The 26,190-nt window shown below is 38.6% G+C and overlaps 1 protein-coding gene across 3 annotated transcripts in view; it reads right to left on the bottom strand.

Annotated features, from left to right (window-relative positions):
• Positions 1-25,457, bottom strand: part of nf1a (neurofibromin 1a) — a 104,639-nt gene extending 79,182 nt beyond the window's left edge. For all 3 annotated transcript variants that reach the window (XM_033977280.2, XM_055225776.1, XM_033977281.2), the window contains exons 1-16: positions 25,195-25,457; positions 18,204-18,347; positions 14,390-14,473; positions 11,685-11,875; positions 9,141-9,247; positions 8,985-9,052; positions 8,229-8,304; positions 7,640-7,797; positions 6,547-6,714; positions 4,785-4,913; positions 4,457-4,531; positions 4,243-4,374; positions 3,680-3,817; positions 2,361-2,474; positions 1,685-1,764; positions 803-926 (exon numbers count right to left, since the gene is read on the bottom strand). In XM_033977280.2, the coding sequence (XP_033833171.1) occupies positions 803-926; positions 1,685-1,764; positions 2,361-2,474; positions 3,680-3,817; positions 4,243-4,374; positions 4,457-4,531; positions 4,785-4,913; positions 6,547-6,714; positions 7,640-7,797; positions 8,229-8,304; positions 8,985-9,052; positions 9,141-9,247; positions 11,685-11,875; positions 14,390-14,473; positions 18,204-18,347; positions 25,195-25,254 (1,848 nt within the window). In that variant the 5' untranslated portion in view covers positions 25,255-25,457. The remainder of the gene's footprint in view (positions 1-802; positions 927-1,684; positions 1,765-2,360; positions 2,475-3,679; positions 3,818-4,242; positions 4,375-4,456; positions 4,532-4,784; positions 4,914-6,546; positions 6,715-7,639; positions 7,798-8,228; positions 8,305-8,984; positions 9,053-9,140; positions 9,248-11,684; positions 11,876-14,389; positions 14,474-18,203; positions 18,348-25,194) is intronic.
• Between the last annotated feature and the right edge of the window lie 733 nt (positions 25,458-26,190).

Raw genomic sequence — 26,190 nt, 5'->3', positions numbered from 1 at the left:
ATGCAGGGTTTGTGTGTTAAACATGTTTGTGATGAGAAAACATTATAACATAGGTCCTAAAACAGCATAATATTGGCCCTTTAACTGTGATCAATTTGAAATCGCAGTTGAATGAACATAATTAGTAAACCGCAAAGGATGCATGTTTTATATATTCCAGATATTTTTATATATATCATAATATAAATACAGGAACATTTGCTACTTGTTACTGGTGAAATGCAGCAGAGAATCAGTTAAATGGTTTTGCACAGGAAGTAAATATGAAGCTGTTATAATATTGTCTTTTATAATGAACAGAATGTAAATATCGATCTATATATTAACGTGCTAAACAAATTGAATTCAAATGATCCAGTGGTTTGTGGCGTAGTACGGCTGATGCCTGACCAGCCAGTCCCTTCTACATTCTAATCGACTCCAGTCAAGATCTGGAACCGGACAACGGAGGGTGAAAATCCTCTCAAAAATTCTCCGAACATTCAGAACAACACATAACATATTTTACCTGAGATAAATTTGGTGGCTTGCCTATTAATTCTGTAAAAATCTGCACTTTTTCTTAGTCTATTATGTTGTTTTATATTCTTTTTTGGGATGTAAGCAGCCATGTTTGTTTTTGTCACGAACAGACCATGCGTCCCTCTGATTGGTTAATCCGCCCGACAGTCACGCCCTATGAAATCAGGAGGAGACAGGATAGGGCTCCAGATTTACTCGTCTTTGTAAAGTTTTGTGAAAGAGCATGGGTCTGGCTGGACAGGTAAGCACTCCTGTGGAAAATGGTGGTATAAAGGAGCACCTTGTTCTTGAGCAGAAACTTGTTCCTGCAGATGAGGATCTCCCTAAGCCACTTCAGCACCTCCGTCCCGTTCACGATCTGTTGGCCAATCAGCTTCCGGCAAATCATCGACAGCACCTGAGAACTGTACAATAAGGAAACCATCTGAGTCAAACATTTTACAAGATTACTATAGACTTACCAGAGGATCTCCCTGGCATTTAATGGTCTTTTTTACGCAAAACTGATTCTTGTGAGACCTAAGCCATGTTATAATGCCGTTACCTCCTCAAACCCATACCTGGAGTTGTGTTTTGTTTCATTCACATATGTTTGAGTAACTGATTTATTGGGATGTCTGCATCCTCAAAGCTGAAAATGCTCCATTTCACCTTGTGATGTCATGAAGCGGTAGTTTAAGTTAACAACCATCTTATATCTTTTGTTCAGTAGAGATTGGGAAGTCCATGTCTAAAATGATCCCAGTGATTCTAGTGAAGGTGTATAGAGTTTAAAAACATAGTTGAGCACTCCATCTATTACCACATGACATCACAAGGTGGAACAGAGTGTTTGCTGTTAGAGATACTAAATATGCAGGCTTTGTGTGTTAAACATGTATGAACGAAACACAACTCCAGGTATGTTTCTGATGAGGAAACAACATTATAACATAGATCAGAAAATAGTGCAATATAGGCCCTTTAATACTAGCTGGACAGTACATCTTGGTGTTTTATCGTTCTTTTCCTATGTATCGAACGTATCTGTATATTTGGGTTTTTCTGGTGACTTTTATGTGAAGCGCTTTGGTCATCTGAAGTAGTTTGTGTGTTATATAAATAAACTTGAGTGTAATAGAAGTTGATGTTCGAAAGATGTCTGCTTAAGTACTGGACTCACCTGATGTCCCAGAAGGTCTCTATGGGGGATTCAGGGTTCCACAGCTCAATAGTCTCAGGCTGATGTAGCACCAACAACGCCTGGACACAAAACATAAACCTTATTAGCTAGCGGTTATAGCGGCAAATATGGAGCAGAGTTCCATATTTGGCTGATCGTAATTTTTATCTAGGCGAAGCTGTTGAAGGTAACTCCCCTTCCTGCCCGCACCGCTGGTTTAGAAGGGAGCGGGCGCTTAGCAACACTGTCAATCAAACCTGTTGCTAACGTTAGCAGGAGTGACAACTCTTATTAATGTTCATATCTTGAGTTACGGACACGACAGTGAAGTACAATGTTTGGATTGACCCGCTCTACATGATCATGTTATTTTTAAGATCAAAATGACGAGCCTGATAGCAGCATTTACGGAGAGAGGGGTGACAGTTTTCTAATGTGAAGTGAATCTGAGTCAATGGAGCCGGAATTTGGAATGCAGAGGCTAGCAGGTTAGCTATGTCCATTTATATACACAATCTGTGGTCAATCCTTTAAATAAAGCAAACAATCTGGTCTTTTTAATGTTTTGTCCAACTAATTAAAAATCAAATGCTACATTTTATTGGTTACTGAACCCACTACTTAAGTTACAATAATGCAGAAAATGGCATAATAATCGTATACAGATTGGGCAGACCTCCATGGCCTCCTGGGACAGCTGTGTGGTGTTGGTGAGAGGCACGAGCTGCACCAAGCCTGTGATGAGCTCTGCTGTGCTGCTCTGCATCTCGGCCGTCTGCTTCACCGGATTCTGCACAAAGAAAACACAAGGCAATTTAACAACCTCAACTTACTTCAATACTACTACCCAGTTTCAAGAAGCAGATTTAGTTTAAAGACTTTGTTACCCCTGAAAAGAGGTCTACCCAAGAATTTTCAGAGTTTAAATGGTAAATGGTCCCATTTTTATACAGCGCTTTTCCACCTTAAAGGCACTCAGAAAAAGGCACTTACTTTACAACAAGGAACCACTCACCCATTCACACACACATACACCAGTGTACGCAGACAGGGATTCTAACCACCAACCTTTGTAAGCTTTGTAGCTCTGATTGGACAGTCCACTTCCGTATTCACAGAAGTATAGGACGAGTTAAAACTGCCTCCATCTCCATAAAGAGTATAGACTACAGTGTTCAGATAAAACTTTATGCATAGAGTGGCACTGCAAAAATGTGACTCCACTGCTCTTTGATCCAGTTTGTAGTAAGACAAGGTCGCGGAAGAGTTTGCATTAAATTCATACTGGATCATTTGGGTAAAATTAACAAAATCGTCCAAATATATTGCCCCAGAAATTTCAGCAGAACTTATCGGCCAACAGTCTCTCTGGATCCTAAACAATCGGTATCGAAAAGCGGTCATGAAAAAACCCACATCATTCGAGTTACAATCTACACCACTGGATCACATTGAAGTGTCTTGCCTGAGGACACAACAGAAGAATACTTTCTCCCATCCCAGTATTAATCAGATTTAATCCTGCTTAGTTTTAGAGGTCAGGTGAGATCTGAGAACCCTTATTGACCAAGTTGGACTCAATAAACATTTGACCAAAAAAAAAAAAAAAATTGCACTGATATGGACCAGGGATTTTTCAAGGTCTATTATTATTTATTTTATTAATTTTTTTTATTATTATTTCATTTATTCATTTATTTATTTATTTATGTTGTTTTGTTTTGTTTTATTGTAAATTAATAGCAATAGCAATAGTGGACGTGAATGGGAGGGTGTGTGTGTGAGTATATATATAATATATACATTCTTATTTACATTTTTTCTCGCTGAGAGTCAGCAATACATTTAAAAACAAAAACAAACAAAACGTGCCACAACAGCAAAATCGCAATTTAGAAACATTTATAGGCAAAATTGGGCAGCACAGAATAAGGTCCATAACATGTGGCACTGTAATCAAAAACCCAGAAATCCTGCCCCCTTGTGGAGACTCACATGCAGCAGCAGTTTGGGGTCAGCGTGGATGAGTTTGACCAGAGCGAGGAGGAGGCACTTGTAGCTGCGCGTGTCCAGGTCTGTGGCCTTCTCCTTAAACTTCAGGCTCGTCGACATCTTCCCTTTGAACGTCAGACTCTGGGGAAAATAAGATTTGACAGTGATAACACAATGAAGCTACCAGCCTTTGCCAAGAATGTTAAGACGATAATTAGCAGGTGAATAGTACGGGCATTTTCTAGGGATTGACAAAACAATGGTGTAAAGGTATAAGACAGTGAAGATGGGGGATTTTTTTCATATATCTGTATTTGTCCAATACAGGAAAAAATCCCAGACATTTAGTCATAATATTTCTTGTAAGCTTCCTCAGCCTGTGTGTGCCCATGTGTCATCAATACCTAAACCCCAGAACTTGCAGCCATTAATCATGAATCAGTGCTAGTGCAGCCTCTGCAGCTCAGTGAGTGAATTCTGGAGGTTCTGAGCTTTCACATGAGTCACAGCCTGTCCACCTACTGAGAATGAGGAAAAACTATGTGCCCTCTATCTGCGTGTCTTACCGGTGTCATCCTGATGGGGGGGTGGTTGGCCAGCCCCTGCATGACTTTGTTGAGTGTGTCTGCAAACATGAACCGCAGCTCTCCAGAGTAACAGTAAACTGTGTCAATCTTCGGCCACCAGTCCAGATGAGACTGACAAGATTAAAGATATATCAAAAGTCTTAACTATAACCTCAGGTACTACAGATTTTTAAGTTTAGATATATTGTCTTACATTGGTGATTATTCTGTGCAGAGAGTTGACCAGGACAAAGTGGAACGTGGAGGGAGACGAGGAAGCTAAACAGACCTGAAAACAGAAACACAAGAGTAGGCCTGTCACGATAACATATTTGGAACTGCAAGATATCACTGCAATAAATAAACAGCAGAATGAAACACTTAATGACTTAACAGTTAATTAGCAGCCAGCAATTTAGAAACAGTAAAAACTAGAACAATTTATGACATATCTTCAGGAAAAAGCTAAATAAATGGTCTTTATGAAGTGTATAAACCAGGAGCGTATAGTCTGAACTGTAGTAAAGTGGCTGTAGTCGTACCTTGAACTGCTGGTTGTTGTGAGGGTTGATGCGGAAACAGGAGACGAAACAGTCCATCATCAGCTCCACGTCTGCGTTTTGACTTCCTGTCCCCCTCCAGAACGGTTTGGCTGTGTTGAACAGCAAAGCCTGATGGGAAAATAAGTTATTTAAGCACTTCTTGTGACATGTAGACTCACAGATAGTGGTGTAAGAAGTACTCAATTTTGTTACTTGAGTATTTCTTTTCTCTGGTATCTATACTTTTACCTAAGTAAAAGTATCACATGAGAAAATGAGTATTAAAGTATTAAAGTGCCTGTTTAAAAAAGTACTTAAAAGAGTACATTAAAAGCTTTTCATGTAGATTTTGAGGTTTTATAAAAGCTTGAAATGTAGTGATTTTGATAAAGATTTATGATGAATTTTGTTCAACAAACAAATCGATAGCGTTTTCTTGCAGTTTTTATTTGTATATTCTTGTTTGCCCAAACTATGAATGTGTTAAAATTAAACGCTCAGACTTTCAGCAGGTCTCAGACAATAATTAATAATACTTTTCAGTCCTGTTCAAAAATGTGGTGCAGTAGAAAGTACAGACACCTGCTCCAAAATGTAGTGAAGTTAAAAAAAGCATCCACTATAAAATGTACTTAGTAAAGTACATTTGTAAGCGCAGCATTTTACTACTTTTACTTCGTCACATATCACTACTGCTCACAGACACCACCTTGCTCAGTTGTGGAGCAGTAGGTTTATGTCCACAACCCTCCACCCAAAGGTGACACTTTCAGGGCTGAGTGCGGCGCAGGTGTAGCAGTCTCTGGGGCCAGAATGTGCTATGTATAAGCCTCCCATATGTAAAATAAGAACCGCTGACTTTTTAACATGTCTACTACACAAGAGAGAAACTTTAAGCTGGAGGGCATGAATACTATGATGAAATTGAATATTTTGGACATTTTAAATCATTTCTGACTTCCTGTTCAACACTGAGGCAATGATTCAGGCCCGCCCCTTTAAAAATAGTAAGTAGCAGGTTTTATTTTATTTTTTCTTCATTTATGCCAAAATATCTTCTTGGAGCTGCGGACTTCTACACGGTTTCCTGATCTATGTTATAATGTTTCCTCATCAAAAAACATAACTGGAGTTGTGTTTGTTTCACTCACACATGTTTAACACACAAACCCTCTATATTTAGGTTGAGTTCTTCTCTCAAACAGAAAACTCTGTTCCACCTTGTGATGTCATGTGGTGATGCGGAAAGTGCTCCATTATGTTTTCAAATTCCACACATCTTCACGAGAATCATTTGGATAATTTTCGACCTAGAATTGCCAATCTCTACTAAACAAAAGATAAAGGGTAATTGTTAACTTAAAAACTACCACTTCATGACATCACAAGTTGGAACAGAGCATTTTGAGCTTTGGAGATGTAGACAGACTAATAATAAAAGCTTATTCAAACATGTGAATTAAACAAAACACAACTCCAGGTATGTTTCTGAAGAGGTAACAACAGTCTAAAATGGGTTAAAGCTCCATCCATTTTGCGTAATATAGGACCTTTAACAATTAGGGGGCGTCTATAGGGGGTAAGGGAAAATGGAAATTTACGGAGCAATGGCATCTTGACAATACTGCTTGGAGAATTATCCAAACATGCCTGAATCACTAAATACAACTTTGAGCGGATAAATCAGATTATAATACAATTAAACGCTTCATTTTGCAAAATATGTCTAATTTAACACATAAATAACCCAAACAGCACCCACTTTGAGGTCTATGACGATGGACTGCACCAGGAGGAAGATGGTGGAGTGGTCTTCCCAGTTGATGTAGGTGGAGGCTTTGCACAGCTTGACACAGGCCACAGCCGCGCTCTCCGTCAGCTGCTTGTTCCCTCCACCCAAAGCCTTACGCAGGTTCTCTAAAAATAATTTCTGGAAAAAAACAAAAACAAATTAGGAGTCAGAGATAAAAGTAAATAAAAGGGGAAAAATGGGGGGAGTGGGGCGATACAAAACCGCTACACAATAATAAACTAATCCACAAAATTAATTTAGAAACATATTCAAGTTTAGTTATGAATACAGTTACTAGATACATGGTCTTAACTTGACTTAGTTTGTATTGAAGCAGAAATTATGTCTAAACCAGAACCAAATCAGGGAGAATGAGAAAGAAGGATATGAACTAGAACTAAACTAAGACTGGGCCAGGACTAAACCAAGACTGGACCAAGATTAAACCAAGACTGAACCAGGACTAAACCAAGACTAAACCAAGACTGAACCAGGACTCAACCAAGACTGAACCAGGACTCAACCAAGACTGAACCAGGACTCAACCAAGACTGAACCAGGACTCAACCAAGACTGAACCAGGACTAAACCAAAACTGAAACAACACTTTGCTTGGTCTAGACCAGGACTAGACCAGGACTAAACCACAACAGTCAACATCTAAACCGGGACTGAATGCAGATTGAATGAGGGCTACAGCTGGACTACACCAAAATAAAACCAAGGACTACAGTGGGATTACAGTGGGACTAGAGCAAAACAAAGCCAAGACCTAAACTGGGACTGAACTGGATCTAAACCGGAACTGAACTGACCCGGACTACACTGGGACTGAACCGGGATTGAACCGGGACTGAATCGGGACTGAATCGGGACTAAACCCAGACTGAACCCAGACTGAACCCAGACTGAACCCAGACTAAACCCAGACTAAACCCAGACTAAACCCAGACTAAACCCAGATTAAACCCAGACTAAACCCAGACCAAACCCAGACCAAACCCAGACCAAACCCAGACCAAACCCAGACCAAACCCAGACCAAACCCAGACCAAACCCAGACCTTGTTGGCCTTGCTGTCCTCCACCGTGTCTTTGGAGATGGTGTGTGTGATTTCGGGGCAGAGGACCAGGAGGATGATCTGAAGGGGCCAAACTGCAGCTTTCCTTTTGGCGCTTTCGGCAAAACTGTCCACCAGATCGAACAACTTCTCTGCAGCTTCTGAACACGAAGGAGAAATATAACTGTTAGTGCAAATGGACAACGAAAATGCTCGTTTCTATGGATATTCTTTTTTTCTTTATTTTTGCCTGGAATGCCTGATAGTGTGGCATTAAACGTATCTACCTCCATGGAGACAAGCAGGTTATGCCATCAGGCCAAGTTACAGGCCAGATCTGTAGAGACGCGACCCAGCACACAGCAGAAGTAAGTGTAAGATTATGACATCTATAAACTTACCAGGTTCAAATAATAATAAAATTACAAACATAATAACCCACATGGATGAAACTGATACATAAAGGCAACATATTTTACCAGTGAGAAATGTTTTTAAACCCTAAACCAAACTTATCAAGTCTAAACATGAATCAAAGTAGGAATATTTTTAGACAAACCAGGTCAGAACTAAGACAGTACATTTGTCATACCTGCCATGTCGGCCTGAGGTCTCTGGTAGAGCATGGTAAACTCATCGGGATAATTCTCCACCCAGTTCCAAAACGCCTACAAGAAAAACAGCTTCATTTAGTACAGACAGAACAAAACCAGGTCCACAGCTAGGTCTCCAGCATAGACTGTATATATAAATGGACATAGCTAACACGCTAGCCGCTGTGTTCCAGATAAGGACATCTCACGGGTGCGCTTTTGGCTTCAATTCACTTCACATTGAAAAATTGTCACCTCTCTCTCTGTAAATGTTGCAGTGAGTCTCGTCATTTTGGTCTTAAAATGTTTGTATTAACGCGTGCTACATGATCCTGGTGTTTTTATTTCACCATTGTGATTGTGTAAATCAAGATATGAACATAAATAACTGACAAATCAAGCTCCTTCGTTCCCTTCCACCAAAGTTAGCCATAAGTTAGATTGACTAAGCGAAGGGTTGTTGCCATTAACAGCTTCGCTCCAGATTGGCTCTTTGGTTGCTATGAAACTCACGGTCGGAGTTCCAAATATGGAGCTCCAAATTCACACCTACAACTAGCTTCGATGAGCTTCATTTGACTGGAGCCGAAAGCTATGGGTGACATCATAATCCCTTAGTCCACTTCTTTACACAGTCTACAGCCAGGACCAATCCAGAGCTAAAACACAACTTTAAAAAAAGTCACTAAACGGGGTCTAAACGGGGTCTAAACAAAGTCTAAACGAAGTCTAAAGGACTAACTGTAAACTCAAACCTTTTCTAAACTGTTGATGACTGCGAGTTGGGCAGGTTTCTTTAGGGCTCGAAATTTTAGGACGGTTTCTGAAACAACAGAAATATATAGAAAATCATTTTATTACAAATTATAATATATATATTTTTAATCATATATAGTGAGTATTCTCCAGACCTTGCAGCAGCCTCTTGAGTTTGGAACAGTCCACGTTGATGTACTGCATCAGTTCAATGTCGTGGACGTCAACATTGTCCTCTGAACACACAGTCAACTCCTGAAGTCTGAAAGCAGAAAATACACAGCACATTGTATATTTAAAATGCTAAAACAAATATGAAAAGGTAAAATATCATAAATATTTTTATTGATATTTAGACTTATTTCATCTTCATTTATCTCCTTTAAACTAGTATGGGTTGGATTTCCCGGGGTTAAAGGGTTAATTCCTTCCTCCTTTTTGAGCTTAAATAAGAAAAAATAGGTGAAACGTGTATTAATGTGTATGGGATACATGTACAGTGTCTTCTTGTGTTCATTAATCTGCTAAAAAATAATAAATAATAAATAAATACATGAAAAACAAAGTTCACTCATGGTTAACCGTTTGTGAACTTTCCCTTTTGCTTCTTGGGAATTGTATACTTTATTTTAAAAGGTCTATGATAGAGAAACTGCACTGCTGCACTCACGACCAGCTCAGTCCTTGTTATCTTGGCTTACGTCATCAGAGGTATAATACTCCCTACAACAGTATAGCCAAACTGGACGGGACTAGACTGGAAATGACAACACTAGTCCAGTGTTTGGAAGGTTCATGCCTGTCTGCTGGGTCCTGTTCTGAGGTAAATAAACTTCTCCTCTATTACCGGTAGAACTCCAGCATCCTGCCTCTTCTCTTTAACTCTTGAGCTACTACAACTTACTCTACAACAGTATAATGCCACACAACAGAACATTCCAGATTTTTTTGCAGGTTTGTATTGTTATTTATTGTTTTTAGCTATCGTTTATTTTTTTAAGATATTCTCCTCATTGGTTTTATTTTTATAATTAATTTTATAGGCACTCGTAGAGATTTTGTTTTGTTTTGATGTTTTGTAGAGCAATTAATTTAATCAAATGTGCACTATAAAGTGAATTGGACAGAAAACAAGCTGTACAAATTGAAAATTCACAATCAACCTTACTCACTTGCTCAGCTGGAGTCCCACAAGGCTCAATATTAGGTCCAATTTTATTTAGCTTATATGTCAACAATTTACCAAATGTTTGTAAGAGTGTAAAAATGCAATTATATGCAGATGATACTGTACTGTACACTCATGCAAAAACAAAATATGAAGCTGCCGCAGTGCTCTCGGGTGCCATGGTACCAGTGTCCTACTGGCTCCATGACTCTGGCCTGCATCTCAACACTAAAAAGACGGTCTGCATGTTTTTCTCTCGACAGCCAGCAGGGGGTGAGCAACCATCTGTGTTGGTCAATGGGGAGAGATTAGATGTGGTTGAACAATTTAAATACCTTGGGGTAGTTTTTGACTCTAACCTAAATTTTAAACAGCATGTTAAAAAAATTTCTTATATAATTAAATTAAATCTGTCAAACTTCAAACACATAAGACCTTATCTGACGACAGAATCAGCAAAGGCGTATATGCATGCCATGATATTCAGTCACATGTCTTACTGCTATACCACATGGTCTCACACATCAGAGGCCATCCTGAAGCCCCTAAAGTCCCTCTTCAAAAAAACATTGAAAACACTGGATAAAAAGCCTCTACAGTATCACTATTGTAATATCTTAAGTAAGTATAACATTCTGGATCTTGAAAGTTATCAGGTATTTATGGATGCTTGCCTTATTTTTTAAGTTTTAAATGGACTTGCTCCTCCACCATTAATGGATTTTATAAGTAAAAAAACGACTGACCGAGTTAATACCAGAGCATTGACCAGAGGAGACTGTACCGTACAGAGACGCAGGACCAGGTTTGGCCAAATGGTGACATCTGTCAGAGGATCACAGTCATGGAACACATTACCTGCTCATGTCAGGAACTGTGGCTCCTTTTCAACCTTCAAGAACACTCTGAAACACTGGTTGAAAAATAATCAAACATGCTCACACATGTAGATTTTATTATTATTATTATTATTATTATTTTTTTGTTTTGTTTTCCTGGGACATCTTAAACTCGGAATATGGTCTATTGTGGTTCACTTGTTGTCATGTCTATGTGCACTTTTGGTTTGTCTGTGTTTCTTTAAATTTCCTGTTCTTGACCTGCCTTAGGACAACGGGTGTAAAGTAGCTATTGTGCTAATTCCGGCATATTTACATTGATGCTGTTTGTTGACATGTTGATTAATATGCACTGTCCTAATTAAAATAAATAAATAAATAAAAAAAAATAAAAAAATTGGAAAGCTATGTACAAACTCTTACAGCAACATCATGCAGAACCCTACAACAGAAAAGTTACAGAGTACGCCTTTAAAAGTTCCTTGTGAGACCTCATGAAAAACATACCTGGAGTTGTGTTTTGTTTCATTCACCCATGTTTGAGTAACCCTTTATTATTAGTCTGTTTGTGATGAGGAAACAACATTATAAGACAAAAACTCAAAAAAGGCGCATGTAGCTGTACAGTACTTGACCACAGCTAATGTTGCCAAAGCTTGAAATACAGATGAGTGAGGGATCGTAGTTTTTACCTGGTGGAGATGCGGCTGAAGACGGCGTTGAAGTTGTTGCAGCTCAGAGAGAACAGCACGGCGGAGGCAGAGGCGCGGAGCTCGGCGGCGTGCTGCTGGCCTTCTCTGAACGTGTAGATGAAGTGACAGATCTCAGGCAACAACTGCTTCACCAACATCGTCTCATCCAACCGCAGGCAGTCTTTCGATTGCTGAGGAGACAGTGGTAGAATCAGTGAGTGTGTTTAAGAGACCTAAGCTTTCAATAAACGAGGATTAAACGATGACTGAAAGGGGAGCATATGTAGAACTGACAGCAGCGTTTGTCCACTGATCCGAAGGTTGGAGGTACAAATTCTACAAATCCCCGTGTGTGTGAATGGGTGAGTGGTTCCTTGATGTACTTTGAGTGCCTTGAAGGTGGAAAAGCGCCATATAAAAATGTGACCATTTACCATAATTTTAAGAATAGCTTTCATGTCTAAACAGCTTTTATAGTATTGCACTTTCCTATAAGAGAAAACAACACAGATCTAAAGGAGAACATCAGGGAGAAGTTGTTTTTTTCCGTACATTCTTTTGATATAATGGCAACTGTTTCTGTTGGCGAGTATCATGACTATATAACAAGTCCCACGAACGATTACTGTAAATTTTATCATGATAAACAATATTACTGTTTAATGTCCCATCCCTACGAGACACGAGACTGGGTCCACATAAACGAGACAAGGCGAGATTTTGAGAGATTTGCAATAAATAAGTAAATAGACTAAAATTGTGAACTGAGTTGGACGAGCAATTTAGTATTTTTATTCTATTTAATACTTTTGTTGTCATTATAGTGCCGTGTTTTGAAATAACAGCTCTCAAGGAGGTCCTCATATAGTCCAGGAACTCACTAACATAACTTTTTTATTGTTCAATTCAAAACAAAATGGAAACAACATCTCATGTGCGTACGATCTTGTGACAATTGTGTCTCGTGAGATCTTGTGGCATGAGATCTTGTCCCACACCCTTAATTATTCACATGATAGAACATACAAGATAATGGGACATATAGGACACGTTCTGAAATGTATGGGATTCTTGTATTAGTTTATCAGTTTATATGGCAGTAAAATGTCTCAAATGTTACCGCTCCTGGAGGCGTTTACAATGTGCGCTCTGAACAAAATGAGGACTAGAACAGAGATGATCTTGAACTAAAACAGGACAACCTTGACAAAATTAGGTCTAAACAGTTACTACCACTCACCCATTCACACGCATTCATAGGGGGCGTGTTAAATGTTTTGCTCAAGGACACAACAACAGTATTCATCTGTGGGAGCTGGAATTGCGTCGCCAACCTGTGGGTCAGTGGATCTGACCGCTTACGTCAAGAGCGGGATTCGAACTGCCAACCTTCGGATCAGTGGACAAATACTCTACCAAATGTGCTGCTGTCGACACATTAACACAATCTTACACAAGAACACAGCTGTATTCCTCTACTGCTAAACGAGGTCTAGAATTAGGCCTGTCATGATAACACATTTTGAAGTACAAAGAAATACTGCTGTAACAATCTGAAGTAAATCTATTTTTAAATATACTTTGTCATTAAAATGGCGAAATGAACTCATAATCAGGCAGAGAGGTTGTGCATTCATTCTTCTATAGCTCACATCTTATCTTATTACATAAAAATCGACAAAATCTCCCCACTATTGCAAAGAAAATGTACACACGACAAACATTGAGCCCCAAAATATGGTGTTCCGGCTTCATCTACTTAACTACAAGTCGATATCGTAAATACCGTGACAGGCCTAACTAGACTCAAGTCACAAAGATAGAATTTGATCCAAGAAAGAAACTTGGACTAACCCAGGACCTGGACTATTTGTAAGGAAGAGCAGCTAATAAAACATAACAGCAAACCTTCTTGGAAATGTTGAAAGCTGTAAACAGGAACATTTTGAAAAGTTACAATTTGTTACATTTTCAGGGCACTAGAATTTCAAATGTACTCAGTCAGGAACAGAAATGAAAACGTGGACTTAAAATTTAAACTTGAGCTTTCTACAGACAGAGGGAGATGGCGCAGTGACTGGAGGGGCTCAGGTATCCTCCCACCAGTGAACAGTGAGGAAACGTCTGCAAATGTAATCCAGCCTGTTCAAACTGAGCTGCTCCAGTGATAAACGAGATAAGTACTTTTGCAGGGACGGCTCACAAAAAGTCACCGTAGCTCTACGAAGGCAAGATTCAGTTTAAAGATAAGTGGTGGTCTAAAACGTGGACTCAAATAATAGCAATAATTATAAAAGAAATCAGGAAAATGCAAATATAATTTAAAAATGCAATAAAAACTTTGACCAACGCACTACCTGACCCTCACCTGACAGGGTTAGAGAATTGGTGGGTGGGGGGCCTCCTCTTCTCTTCAATTTTCAACTTGCTTTAGCTACACACACGCCAAATAATAAAACACTCACTCCTGTTTTTTTGGGGGGTTTTTTGTCTTGTCCACAAACTGTCCCGTTATGTCTTCTGTCGTGCTATTTGAATCAGTTTGTCTTGTTATTAATATGTCTTGGACCTATAAGCTTGTATTTAAAAATGCTTACACTTATGACGGCCTGGCTTAAACAAAATAAAAAATAATTAATAAATATATAAATAAAAATAATACATAAAAATACATTTTGAAAAATGATAATAAAACATGGACTCACCCCAGCCAGACACTTCTCGAGCGTGTCCAGGATGATGAGCTGAGAGAGGTACAGGTTCTTCTCCGACGCTTCTCCAAATATTCGCTAAAAAACAAAACACACACAAAATAAGGCTGATGGCGTTTAGTTCACTACAACTTTCTTTTTTTATGTATAGACTTAAAGAGCCCTATTATGTCATTTCTGATCTATGTTATAATGACCTGGAGTTGTGTTTTGTTTCATTCACACATTTTTAACACACAAACCCTGCATATTTAGGCTGAGTTCTTCTCTTGAACAGAAAACACTCTGTTCCACCTTGTGATGTCATCATGTGGTAATACAGGAAGTGCTCCACTGTGTTTTTAAACTCCATATACCTTCACTAGAATCATTTGGATGATTTAAGCTGTGGAATTGCCAGTCTCTACTGAATAAAAGGTAAACAGTAGCTGCTAACCTGAAAACTACCGCTTCATGACATCACAAGGTGGAACAGAGCATTTTAAGCTTTGGAAATGTAGACAGACTAATATTAAAGGGCAACTCAAACATGCGTGAATGAAACAAAACACAACTCCAAGTATGTTTTTGATGAGGTAACAGCATTATAACATGGTTTAAATTTCACAAGAATCCATTTTGTGTCATATAATTCCTTTAATAAAGATTTAGATAGGAACTTTTCCAGTGGATGTTGCCATGGAGATGCTATTGCTTTGGCTTCAATGTCACAGTTGCGCTCTGTCAACGCTACAAAGTTAAAATGTAAGTTTTTCAAGGTTCAAGGTTAGAAACAAAAACACATTTAACGCCGTACTGTGAAACATTCCAGGCAAAGCAGTAACATCTCCATGGACACTTTAGGTTGACTCTTTCACTCAGCCCTTCATTTCATAACAGGTGATGAATTTAAGCCCATCACTGTACACTCTATGAAAAAGCAGGTTGGCCATCCCTATTTGTCAGAAGAAAATAACAGTGTGTAAATGTATTTATGAGGGACTCCGACCGCTGAATATCTCACTTGTTTGTTGAACTTTGACATGGGAACTTTTAATAGATCTCATGATTGTCCACGTCTATAAACTTCCCGCAATAGAACTAAAATGGGGGGAAAAAAAAAAAAAAGCGATTCATTATTTTGCTTGCCAAAAATGGAACACATTTCAAGGACATGTAAAACTGGGTACACACTGCAGCACTTTAAAAATCTGGTGATAAACATTTATACTCATACCTGCTTTTTAATGTTTTAAATGGACCTATGTATATTATATTTGTATATATTAGTTTTGTTTTTTTTGTTTGTATGTTTCTGTACTTTAAACAGGGCGCTCATGAAAAAGAGTCTGAGTGCTCTCATTGGGCTCTCCCTGTGTAAATCAAGATAAATGAGAAAAAATGGCATGTTTAAATTTGAAACATAAGCATTTTTACCCTTTACTACTGCTAATTTAGTACCAAGACTTGTTTTTTTGTTTTTAAATCTGTTCCGCCCGCATCGGTGGTTTAGCAGGGAGCAGACGCTTAGCAACGCTGTCTATCAAAGATGTTGCTAAAGCTAGCGGGAGTGACCTCAGGGAAAGAAGGCAGATGATTTGTCCCTTATTAATTTTCATATCTTAAATTACAGACATTCTGGTAAAATAAAAACACCAGACAGGGTTAATACGAACATTTTAAGACCAAAATGAGAGAGAGGGGACACTGTTTCTAATGTAAAGTTAATTGGAGCCAGAGTCGATGGAGCCGGAAGTGCGCCCACGATCACTTCCTATTTGGAAACCGCTGGCTAGCACGTTAGCTCTGTCCATTTATATAAACACTCTATAATTCACATTCCAGAATTTGATGTTGTTATAATTTCAGACAGTGGGCTGTGTAACTCTATGGGAAATGTACTGGTTTTGAAAGAAATATCCAAACTTATGATTCACAAATTTTAAACTTTCTCATTATTTGTTTGGGATTGGCTCCACAAGCTTGTCACATTAATCTTACGTCTTAAAGTCCTTTCAACTGGCTCATGTCTTTGGGGTTATATTGGTAGTTTTCAGATTCGAGAGTGTGGTGATGACATGCCAAGACGCGGGTCAAGAGCCAGTTTTTCCCTGTTGATTACATTGTACTTTGCCAAGAAAAAGACAAAAAGGTAAATTCACAAATGATGAATCTGATCATTTTTATTAGTTACTTGACCCAAGAACTTGCTATATTACAAAATAAAAAATATTGGCCTAAGGAATGTTATGTCATCTGAAACCCAGCAATATGTTGTGTTTATGTGACATTGCAAAATAACAGAACCTCTATAGTTTCAAATGAAGCAGGAGACAGGTCAGAATTCTCAGGTGGAATTTGCTGTTTTACTGTTAAACTGTAGATGTGTTGACCTGGTTTATGGTCAATATCTCTCCAATTCCTGGGCCTATCCACGTGAAACAAAAACTGCCACAAAGTTCAACATCTTTTCTGTCAGTATAAATAAACAGAAATGATACAGAATTTTTTTTTTCCCCACAGCTGGTTCAGAAATTGGTACTATTATTCAACCCCAAAGACATGACTGCTATCAACTGAAATTATTGTGAGCGTTACATTGGAGAAACTAAACAGCTGCTCCATAAGAGGATGTACCAACACCGGCGGGAGAGTTCCTCTGGACCCCAGTCCGCCGTGCATCTCCATCTTAAAGCCACTAACCACTTCTTTGAAGATAGTGAATTTCAGATTTTAGCCAGAGAAAATAAATGGTTTGAGAGAGGAGTTAAGGAAGCTATTTTTGTTAGGAAAGAGAATCCTTCCTTAAACAGAAATGGGGGCCTGAGACATAATCTCTCCCTCATCTATAACTCCATCCTCAGACCCAGAACAATGAGAACAATAGCAGGGTCGTTAAGGGCTGAATAGGGTAGTTTCAGCTGAAACTGAAAACAATAGCTGTTTGCAGTTTCAGTGTAGCTAGCCCCTCCCCTCAGTTAGATTTAAAGGCAGTGGCCACCAGCAATGTGACCAGAACTGAAGAAGCGGCTTGGATGAGCAGAGAAACGTCTTCATTCCTACAAGATTTGTCCAGTTGACAGATTTAACTTCGTTTTTTGCTATGTGAGCCATAAGGTTAATATGACAAGTTTGTGAACCTAATCCCAACAAATAAACATAAATTTCAACATTTGTGGATCATAAGTTTGGACATTTCTTGCAAAAACAGTGAATCTCCCATAGAGTTATATGACCTCTGTCCTCCATCGTAAATTATGACATCATCAAATTCTACAGCATAAGCCCAACCTATTGATACTTGAGAGCAGCTGATGTCATCCACATTCCCTGGGCGTGTGATGCTAACTAAAGGGATTGCTCTGTCTGAAGCTCTGTTACTCAAATTAAGACTTTAATCTGAGCTTTGTTTTAGCACAATCTGACCATAAAGAACTGACTTAGTTGGAGCTACAACAGGTGAGCTGATTTGTGCTGTTAAACAAGTCCCTCTCAAAATAGCATTACAGTCACAAGCTAGCAAGCATTAGCCGACAGTTTTTCAGTCACTTTTCAGTCACTTTCACCATTTTTGTTTAAAATCAAACACCTAAACATGACCATGAACGCTTGTTTTGATCATAGGCTCCTAAAAATGTGTCGTTTAAATCCATTTTGTATTTTTTCCTCGAGTTTTTAGACAATCTTTGAAACCTTTTTTTCCTGGCAGTGTTTGCTAATGTGTGTGTTGTGTCTCCGTGGTAACTGCTGCAACAATCCACCATAGACATAAATGCTGAACAGCGTGATGTGACTGCAGATGATCGGTATTGCCCTGGCCGTGTCTCACCATGTTGTTGACATTCTTGAGGATGTTGGTGAGGCCGCTGATGACCAGGGAGAACTTGTACTTGGAGATGTTGATGAGACACTCCTTGTTGTGCTCCGTGCTGACTTTAGTGTGAGTGTTCTGGTGTCCCACTTTGATAGGAAGCTGCAGAGACACACACGTTTGAAAGAAATTAGATAAACATACAAATATATACACGTGAGATTTGACGATGTTTTATCTTAAAATCAAAAATCAGTTCACAACATGTTTAGGAGCATTTATTTTTGAGAAAAGATTGAAATATTAACTGATAAATTAATACAAGAATCCCACGCATTTAAGAACATGTTTGTAGAGGTTTAAGCTACAGAAATGTCAGCTTTTACACACAAAATAATACCCCATGGGGACACAGAGAGGGCATCTGACACACACAGGGACATTTCCGAACATATATGAAACGTCTAAACTACAGTGTTAGCAACTTTTACACAGAATAATACAATAATGACAATAATACACACCTTCAGTTAGAATATTTTGACCTATATTTGATTAAAAATGTGAATTGAAAATCTAAATTTGCAATAAAAATAATCACATTACAGCTGTAGTAGAGGCGTAAACTAAAGCTTTAACAGATATGAGAAAAACACAATGCAGCTCTGCAGGTTTAACACAGAGATTCAGACATGTCTCATTATTAACAATCGGCTGTGGTGTTTTTAGGGAAAATAAAACCAAAAATCCAGATTCATACATTACACATGTTTTTGATGGAATATAAAATGTCTGAATGTCATAAAGGTTCAGATATGAAGACTGCAGGCTGTATGGGAGTGCTAAGTTTATTATTTACATTTTGATTTGTTTGTATTGTGATTTTAATGTCTTTCTTATTCTGTAAAGCACTTTGAATTACATGTACAAATTGAGCTATACAATTAACCCCCATTGAAGTTCTTAAAAAACAGTTAGCCCTACAGTGATTTAGTGATTTATAAAAACCTAATATGTTTTTTTGTTTGGTTGGTTAGTTTTTTAACTGTGGTCTCATTTTGAACACAGTGTAGTTGCATTTTTTGTCAAGATTGGATGTGATGAAAGTTGGGTAAATGTCTTTGGGGGTGCTATGAGGGAGCACTGGCCATTCTTTGGGAGACTAGGGCCCCACTCAAACCCCACCCATGGCACCGCCACTGATTAAAAAAATAAAATAATCACAAACCATTTATACTTGACGCTTTGATTTAAGCATGTGTATAGTCTACATAACTAGAGATAGTAACAGTTGGCTGAAATATCGGGCCAATATTTGCACTTTTAGGTGTATGGGTTATCGGTCTTGAATCTCCAGCAGAGGCCAATATTTTGTTTTGCCGACCAGCTGCATAAAGAGTACATAGTTTTATTTGAAGATTTTAGTCCAAAGAGGAACTGCAAAAATGTGACTCTACAGCTTTCTTAGTTTTAATTAGATAAGAAATATCAGGCCATGAAAAAAATATATATCTGTGATTATTAAAATACATTTACAGTTATTTTAATATTGAACTAGTCATGATTATTCTGGCTAATCGTTGCAGGCCTTCTTTTCAGGCTGACTCCACTGTCAGTCCTTTTGTTCTTCATAACTTTAATAACAGAAAACTGCAGATTTCTAGGAAAGGAAGTGTGTGGATGTTCTTATGGAAAACTTGTGGGAGTGAAGGAGTCCTGTCACAGCGTCACATGAACCAAACAACAGGGTCTATGTCCAGAGCGCACTGTCACTGGGGCCTTTGTCTGAGCCAAGGGCAGCCCCACTCTCCACTACCACCACCAGGACAAACGATATTACACACAGGGGTGAAGGCTTTTAGTCAATTATAGTCAAAGAAAAATTTTAATCTGTCAACTGTACAAAAAAAAAAAAAAAAGTTGTAGGAGTGAAAAAGTTTCGCTGCTCATCAAAACCGCTTCTTCAGTTCTGGTCAGATTACTGGTGGACACTGCCTTATATCTGCGAGAAGGGAGGCGCTAACTACATCATACACTGTATAAAAACATGGACTATGGGAGTGTGACGTTACCCATAGCGTTCGGCTCCAGTCAAATGAAGCTCATCGAGGCTAGAGCAGTTACAGGGGCCAATTTGGAGCCAAGTTGCCGATTAGGAATTCTGACCATAAGCAACCAAAGAGCCAATCCGGACTGAAGCTGTTGAAGGTAACGCCCCACACCACAGGTTCAGCAGGGAGCAGGCGCTTAGCAACACTGTCAATCAAACCTGTTGCTAATGCTAGCAGGAGCGACATTGGGGAAAGAAGGCGCCTGATTTGTCTGTTATTAATGTTCATATCTTGAGTTAAGGATACAATAGCGAAATAAGAATACCAGGAACATAGGAACAGAGCGGGTTAATACGAACATTTTAAGACCAAAATGACGAGTCTGACAGCAGGAGTTACAGAGAGAGGGGACACAGTTTTCTAATGTAAAGTGAATTAGAGCCAGAGTCAATGGAGCCGGAAGCACGCCCATGATCACTTCCCATTTGGAACGTGTCGGCTAGCGAGTTAGCTATGTCCATTTATATATACAGTCTATGAACTACACTGAAACTTACACACCTGTTGTTTGCAGTTTAGTCAATTAATGGATCAATGGAGTCTTGGTCGATAATAACTTGTATTAATAATTTTATTTAGATTATAAGGATTTTTATGGGAGCTGAGAGCAGTTGGTAAGTGCGTGATTTAGTGGAAGATGTGTTGTTTTTTGGTATTTATATGTATAAAAGCAGATTAAACTCACGATTCACAAGTTTAATCTGTCTATATATAAATACATCGTTTTCTAGTATTTTTTTTCTCCATAAATAGTGGTTTTGGCATGAACTCCCCCTGCAGATGTAGTATTGTGAGTACAGTGGGTCAGACACAGATGTGTAATAGTTCTGAGATGTCCGTGTTTTGAGAGCTTTTGCCACGGCCCCTTTTTAGTCGATCGGCAGGACAAATCTTTAGTTGACCAAGAATTTCTTTAGTTGACTACAGCTCCACTGGACGCTGTAGAAAAAGAACCTGCATTAACTTCTTTAGTGATGGAATGATGAAATATCAAATTGTCACTATCCACATGCACCGGCTGTCTGAGAATACACTGACCAGGTCTCACTCAGGTCTCACTCAGGTCTCACTCAGGTCTCACTCAGGTCTCACTCAGGTCTCACTCAGGTCTCACTCAGGTCTCACTCAGGTCTCACTCAGGTCTCACTCAGGTCTCACTCAGGTCTCACTCAGGTCTCACTCAGGTCTCACTCAGGTCTCACTCAGGTCTCACTCAGGTCTCACTCAGGTCTCACTCAAGCAGGGCTAAGACAGGGCTAAGACAGGGCTAAGACAGGGCTAAGACAGGGCTAAGACAGGGCTAAGACAGGACTAAGACAGGACTAAGACAGGACTAAGACAGGACTAAGACAGGACTAAGACAGGACTAAGACAGGACTAAGACAGGACTAAGACAGGACTAAGACAGGACTAAGACAGGACTAAGACAGGACTAAGACAGGACTAAACCACCTTTGACTGATACTGACCATCACAGATCAGGAACATACGCTGCAGTTCTGGAGCTGCTCGAGCCCAGTCCTCTCCACATAATGTGACCGCATCTTTCAAACGTGATATTACCACCAACAGGTAACACAGTCATTTAAAATGGAGCTCAGTCTGGAGTTTGTGAAGAGCTAAACATCATTAACAACAAAAACTCCATTGTTGGATATCTGGAGCCTCCATAGACGTTGTAATAAAAAGTTTGCAGTCTCACCGTCGCAAAAAGGGAAAAACCTAAAAGCTTAAAGTACAGCTGTAGTTACCTAAAGACAAAAGGGGGCGTGGCAAAAGCTCTCAAAACTATTATGTAACTTTTAGAGATCAACGGATGAAGTTTTTTTTTTTTTTTCATGCCCAATGCCGATACCGATTGTGTACAATCCAGAGAAACCGTTGGCCGACAAGTTCTGCCGATATTTTTGGGCTGATGTATAGGGACGATTTTGGTAATTTTACCCAACTGATCCAATTAGAATTAAGTACAAACCCATCCACGACCTTGTCTTACTACAAACTGGGTAAGAGAGCCCTGGAGTCACATTTTTGCAGTTCCTCTTTGGACTAAAGTCTTCCAATAAAACAAAATACTCTTTATGCAGATGGAGGCAGATGGTCGGCCAAACAAAATATCGGCCTCTGCTGGAGATTCGACCGATAGCTGATGAGCTAAAAAGAGCAAATATCGGCAAGATATATTGATTTCTACTATCGCTATGGATCTGACCCAAAGTACACAACTGAACAAATCAAATCTCCAGCTAGCTCACTCACTACCTTCTCTTTTCTGTTGTTGTCCCATAGAAATCCTTATCTAAATAAAATGGTTATTATAAGACTATAGGACTACAGCAGAGACATAGAAAGCATTGTTCTAGCAGTCCTTTTGCAAACCAGGTATAGGTCTGTCATGAGAATTACTATATCCACTTATCGTTCAACATATGAAGCAGGAACTGTATATTTTTAGGGTCGATATTTACTTGTGTACTTTTTCTTTGGGAAATTTGTGGTTATTTTTTGCAACACAATAAGATTTAAGCTGTAGAAAGTTGAATTCATAACTTGTATGATTCATTACACATACAAACTAAAGTACTAAAGTGTTTCATTAGTTAGTGCAGCTTTTTTATTTTTTTATATTGTAGATTTAAAATAGTTTTTGTGGTTTAAATCTGCTCTTGGGATTTTGTTTCAATATTATCATTTATTTTTAGTGTCAATTGCTATATTCAACATAATTCACATTTTTGTCATACGGCGCCTGTTTAATGGACTTAGTGAAACAATAATAAGGAAGTGGCTCTAGTTTCTAATGCTGCTTTCTTGTAACAGTAATAATCTGCTCAGAGCCACTAAACCATGTGAAATCCCCTTTAAACTTCACACACACAGTTAAGACGTCATAATGACTTTTAAATGACGAGTCTCCAATCCGACTAGAATCGGTCACTTAGTACAAACAGGCCTGTCACGATAACAAAATTTGAAGTGCGATATGGATGATAAACGATAATATGAAAACAAAAACATAAAGTAGAATTATTCACAAAAAGAATTCTAAATGTACGATATTGTTAATTGTTGAGCTGTAAAAATAAACAGCAGAATGCAACACTTAAGTACTTGGTTTGTGTAATTCTAGTTGATAATTCAAGCTTCTACAGCTCAAATCTTATCATACTGCAGAAAACATAACCAAAATGTTCCCAACAGTGCAAAGAAAAAGTAACATAATATATATTGACCCCCAAAAATGATTGTTCCATTTATAACATATTATTACAACAATGAGTCGATATAGTGATTATTGTGACAGGCAAAACTTTACACAAGATATTAACTCAACAATGACATACCAACCCAAATCAGGACTAATACAGGACAAACTAGGGTTGTCAAAAGTATCGAAAATCACATACTAATCAATACTAAAACTAGTATTGAAACTAGATACTCATGTGAGCAGGTATAAATACTAAAATGGTCATTCACAGGACAGAAATGAACCTTTCCTGATTGATTTTGAGCTGTATCAGAACAAGTATAAGACCAGATAGACTAACATACGCCGATGGACCACTATAACCTACCTGGATATAACACTGCATGATAAAATAAAAGAAAGTACTATGATTTAAAGTTGAAAATCACATTCTATTTTTTTTTTTTGTATGATCATATCAGAATAGGTATTATTTTTAAAAATTAATTAACAAAAATATAGGCTAAATTACAGCTATATGGATTTTAGTAAATAAATAAAATATATGCTGGATAACATGATATGATTATGTAATGGAGTCTGGAAAACATGTCAAAAACAAGGTCAAAACAACATAGAAACAGCTGGAATTCACCCACAAATAAAAAGAAATTGCACCATTTTATTTAATTGGCATGTATGGCAACTTCTAGTAATATTATAAACCACATTCTAAGCTTGTTTTGTGCACATATTAAAGGGTTTTTGCCATTTAAACAGAGTATCATAGCAAGGCTAACCCAGATCCTGTTAAGAACCAAGCGTGCACTGGTCACATCCTATTTGTTTACATTAATGAGAAAAGGCCTTAGCTTAAGTTAGCCGGTTAGCTGTCAATATTCACAACATTATGTGCAAATGACAGACTTTTGCACCGGTTAATAATGCTTAAAGCCCTTGTTATGTAATGCTAAATGTGTTATTGCTGTGTTAAGTCAGTCAGGACAAAGCCAATGCTATGTACAGATGTGAGCTAGTCGTGCTAATATGCGCTGTGAATACGGGCAAAAGAAAAAGATGCAAGCAGTATTTAGGGGCAAATTAGTAGAAAATGAGCATTAAAGGATTAACATTGGGGTTTATTTGTAATTAAAGGAGTGTTGGATGTAGCGTTAGCTTTAGTGCTAGGGGCCCGAAGTCCAGTGCAGCTTGCTACACACCCGGGACCAAAAATCCAAGGCATTTCGTCCGAGTGGGCATGGTTTACTGAGAAGCGTCCGTGATTCTTAGCACATTTTAGCCTCTTTTGAGAATACATCCAAGTCTGACAATGAGATTAGTTATAGTTAAGGATTGGGATTTACATAAGAAGAGGTTGATTGTTTTGTTTCTGGTTAGGAATTAGATTAAACGAGTGTTTTTGTGTAATTTGTGATGGCTGTACCGTTACATTCGTGCTATTTTAACGTTTAACTACTGATCTGATCACGCAACAAACTGAACCTCCCCGCTGTGCTTTGTCCATCATTAAATAATTACATCAGAATGGGTTTTAATGTAGATACTTGAAACATTTAACGACAAAACGAGTGACATGAGACGAGATCCATAGCTAAACCCCGCCTCGGAGCGAAATGCCAAGACTTTAGCGAGTCCCAGGCAGCTTTCCTTTGCTACACCCATCACTGAATCATATTAGGCTCCATACCTGCTCATCAAATCTGGAGATCACGGCCTGCACCCACTCCACGGGCTTGTGAGCCGCCATAACGCTGCCGAGTGAAGGGGCGAGCGAGCGAAGGGGCCGCGGCTCGCACACGGCTCACTTCTGCATCCAAAAGCGTCCAAAAACCACGGGGGAGAAAGAGAGGGACGAGTATTTTTCCCTTTCTGCAGGATTCACCATGCCACCGCCATGACACACCACCGGAAGTCTTGTTCACACACAAACTGATGGGAGACGTGCGCGCGACGTGTGGTGGCGCTGCCGGATCCGCGACGCGACGCAAACGTGCTTCTTCTTCTTCGTCTTCTTCTTTACGGTAGGGTCAAAGACAGACGAGGAGGACTCATGTGAGATGCTGCCCTCCCATGTTTGTTGTTCGCTTAAAAAAAAGACCATTTACTAATATATTTTTAGTAGTGGTGGAAGGTAACGAAGTATAAGTAGTTAAGTACTGTATTTAAGTAGATTTCACAGTTTCACTACATTTCACTACATTTCAGAGCAGGTATCTATGCTTAAGTAGCAGTAGTAGTAGTAAGTTTTACAGTGATGCATTTTTGTTTTACTTCACTACATTTGAGAGCAGTATCTGTACTTTCTACCCTACCCTACTTTTTATTTTTACCATGGTTGTCGCAACATCCTGACTAAAGTTTTCGATTTCAAGCTTCGGCTTTGAGCAAACAAAAATAAAAACACAAAATTAATCAGAAAAGTAGCAATACATTGATTTGTATTGCTACTGTTGAACAAAATACATATATATTTTTTATTAATAATACTCCATTGAACACTTTAACAAATTACTTTTACTTTTTAATCTTAAACTGCATTTTTAATTGGGTACTTAAATACTTTTACTTGAGTAGATTTTTTCATGTGATACTTTTACTTTTTCTTCATCCACCACTGATTTTCATTATTAAACGTTTATGCTCCTTGTGTAGGCTACAGCTCAATCATAAAAGTGCCATTCAT

This window comes from Periophthalmus magnuspinnatus, chromosome 13 (assembly GCF_009829125.3).
Source record: "Periophthalmus magnuspinnatus isolate fPerMag1 chromosome 13, fPerMag1.2.pri, whole genome shotgun sequence".
NCBI lineage: Eukaryota > Metazoa > Chordata > Actinopteri > Gobiiformes > Gobiidae > Periophthalmus > Periophthalmus magnuspinnatus.
Note: the sequence above shows the minus strand (reverse complement) of the source record. Positions and strands in the feature narration are given on the sequence as shown.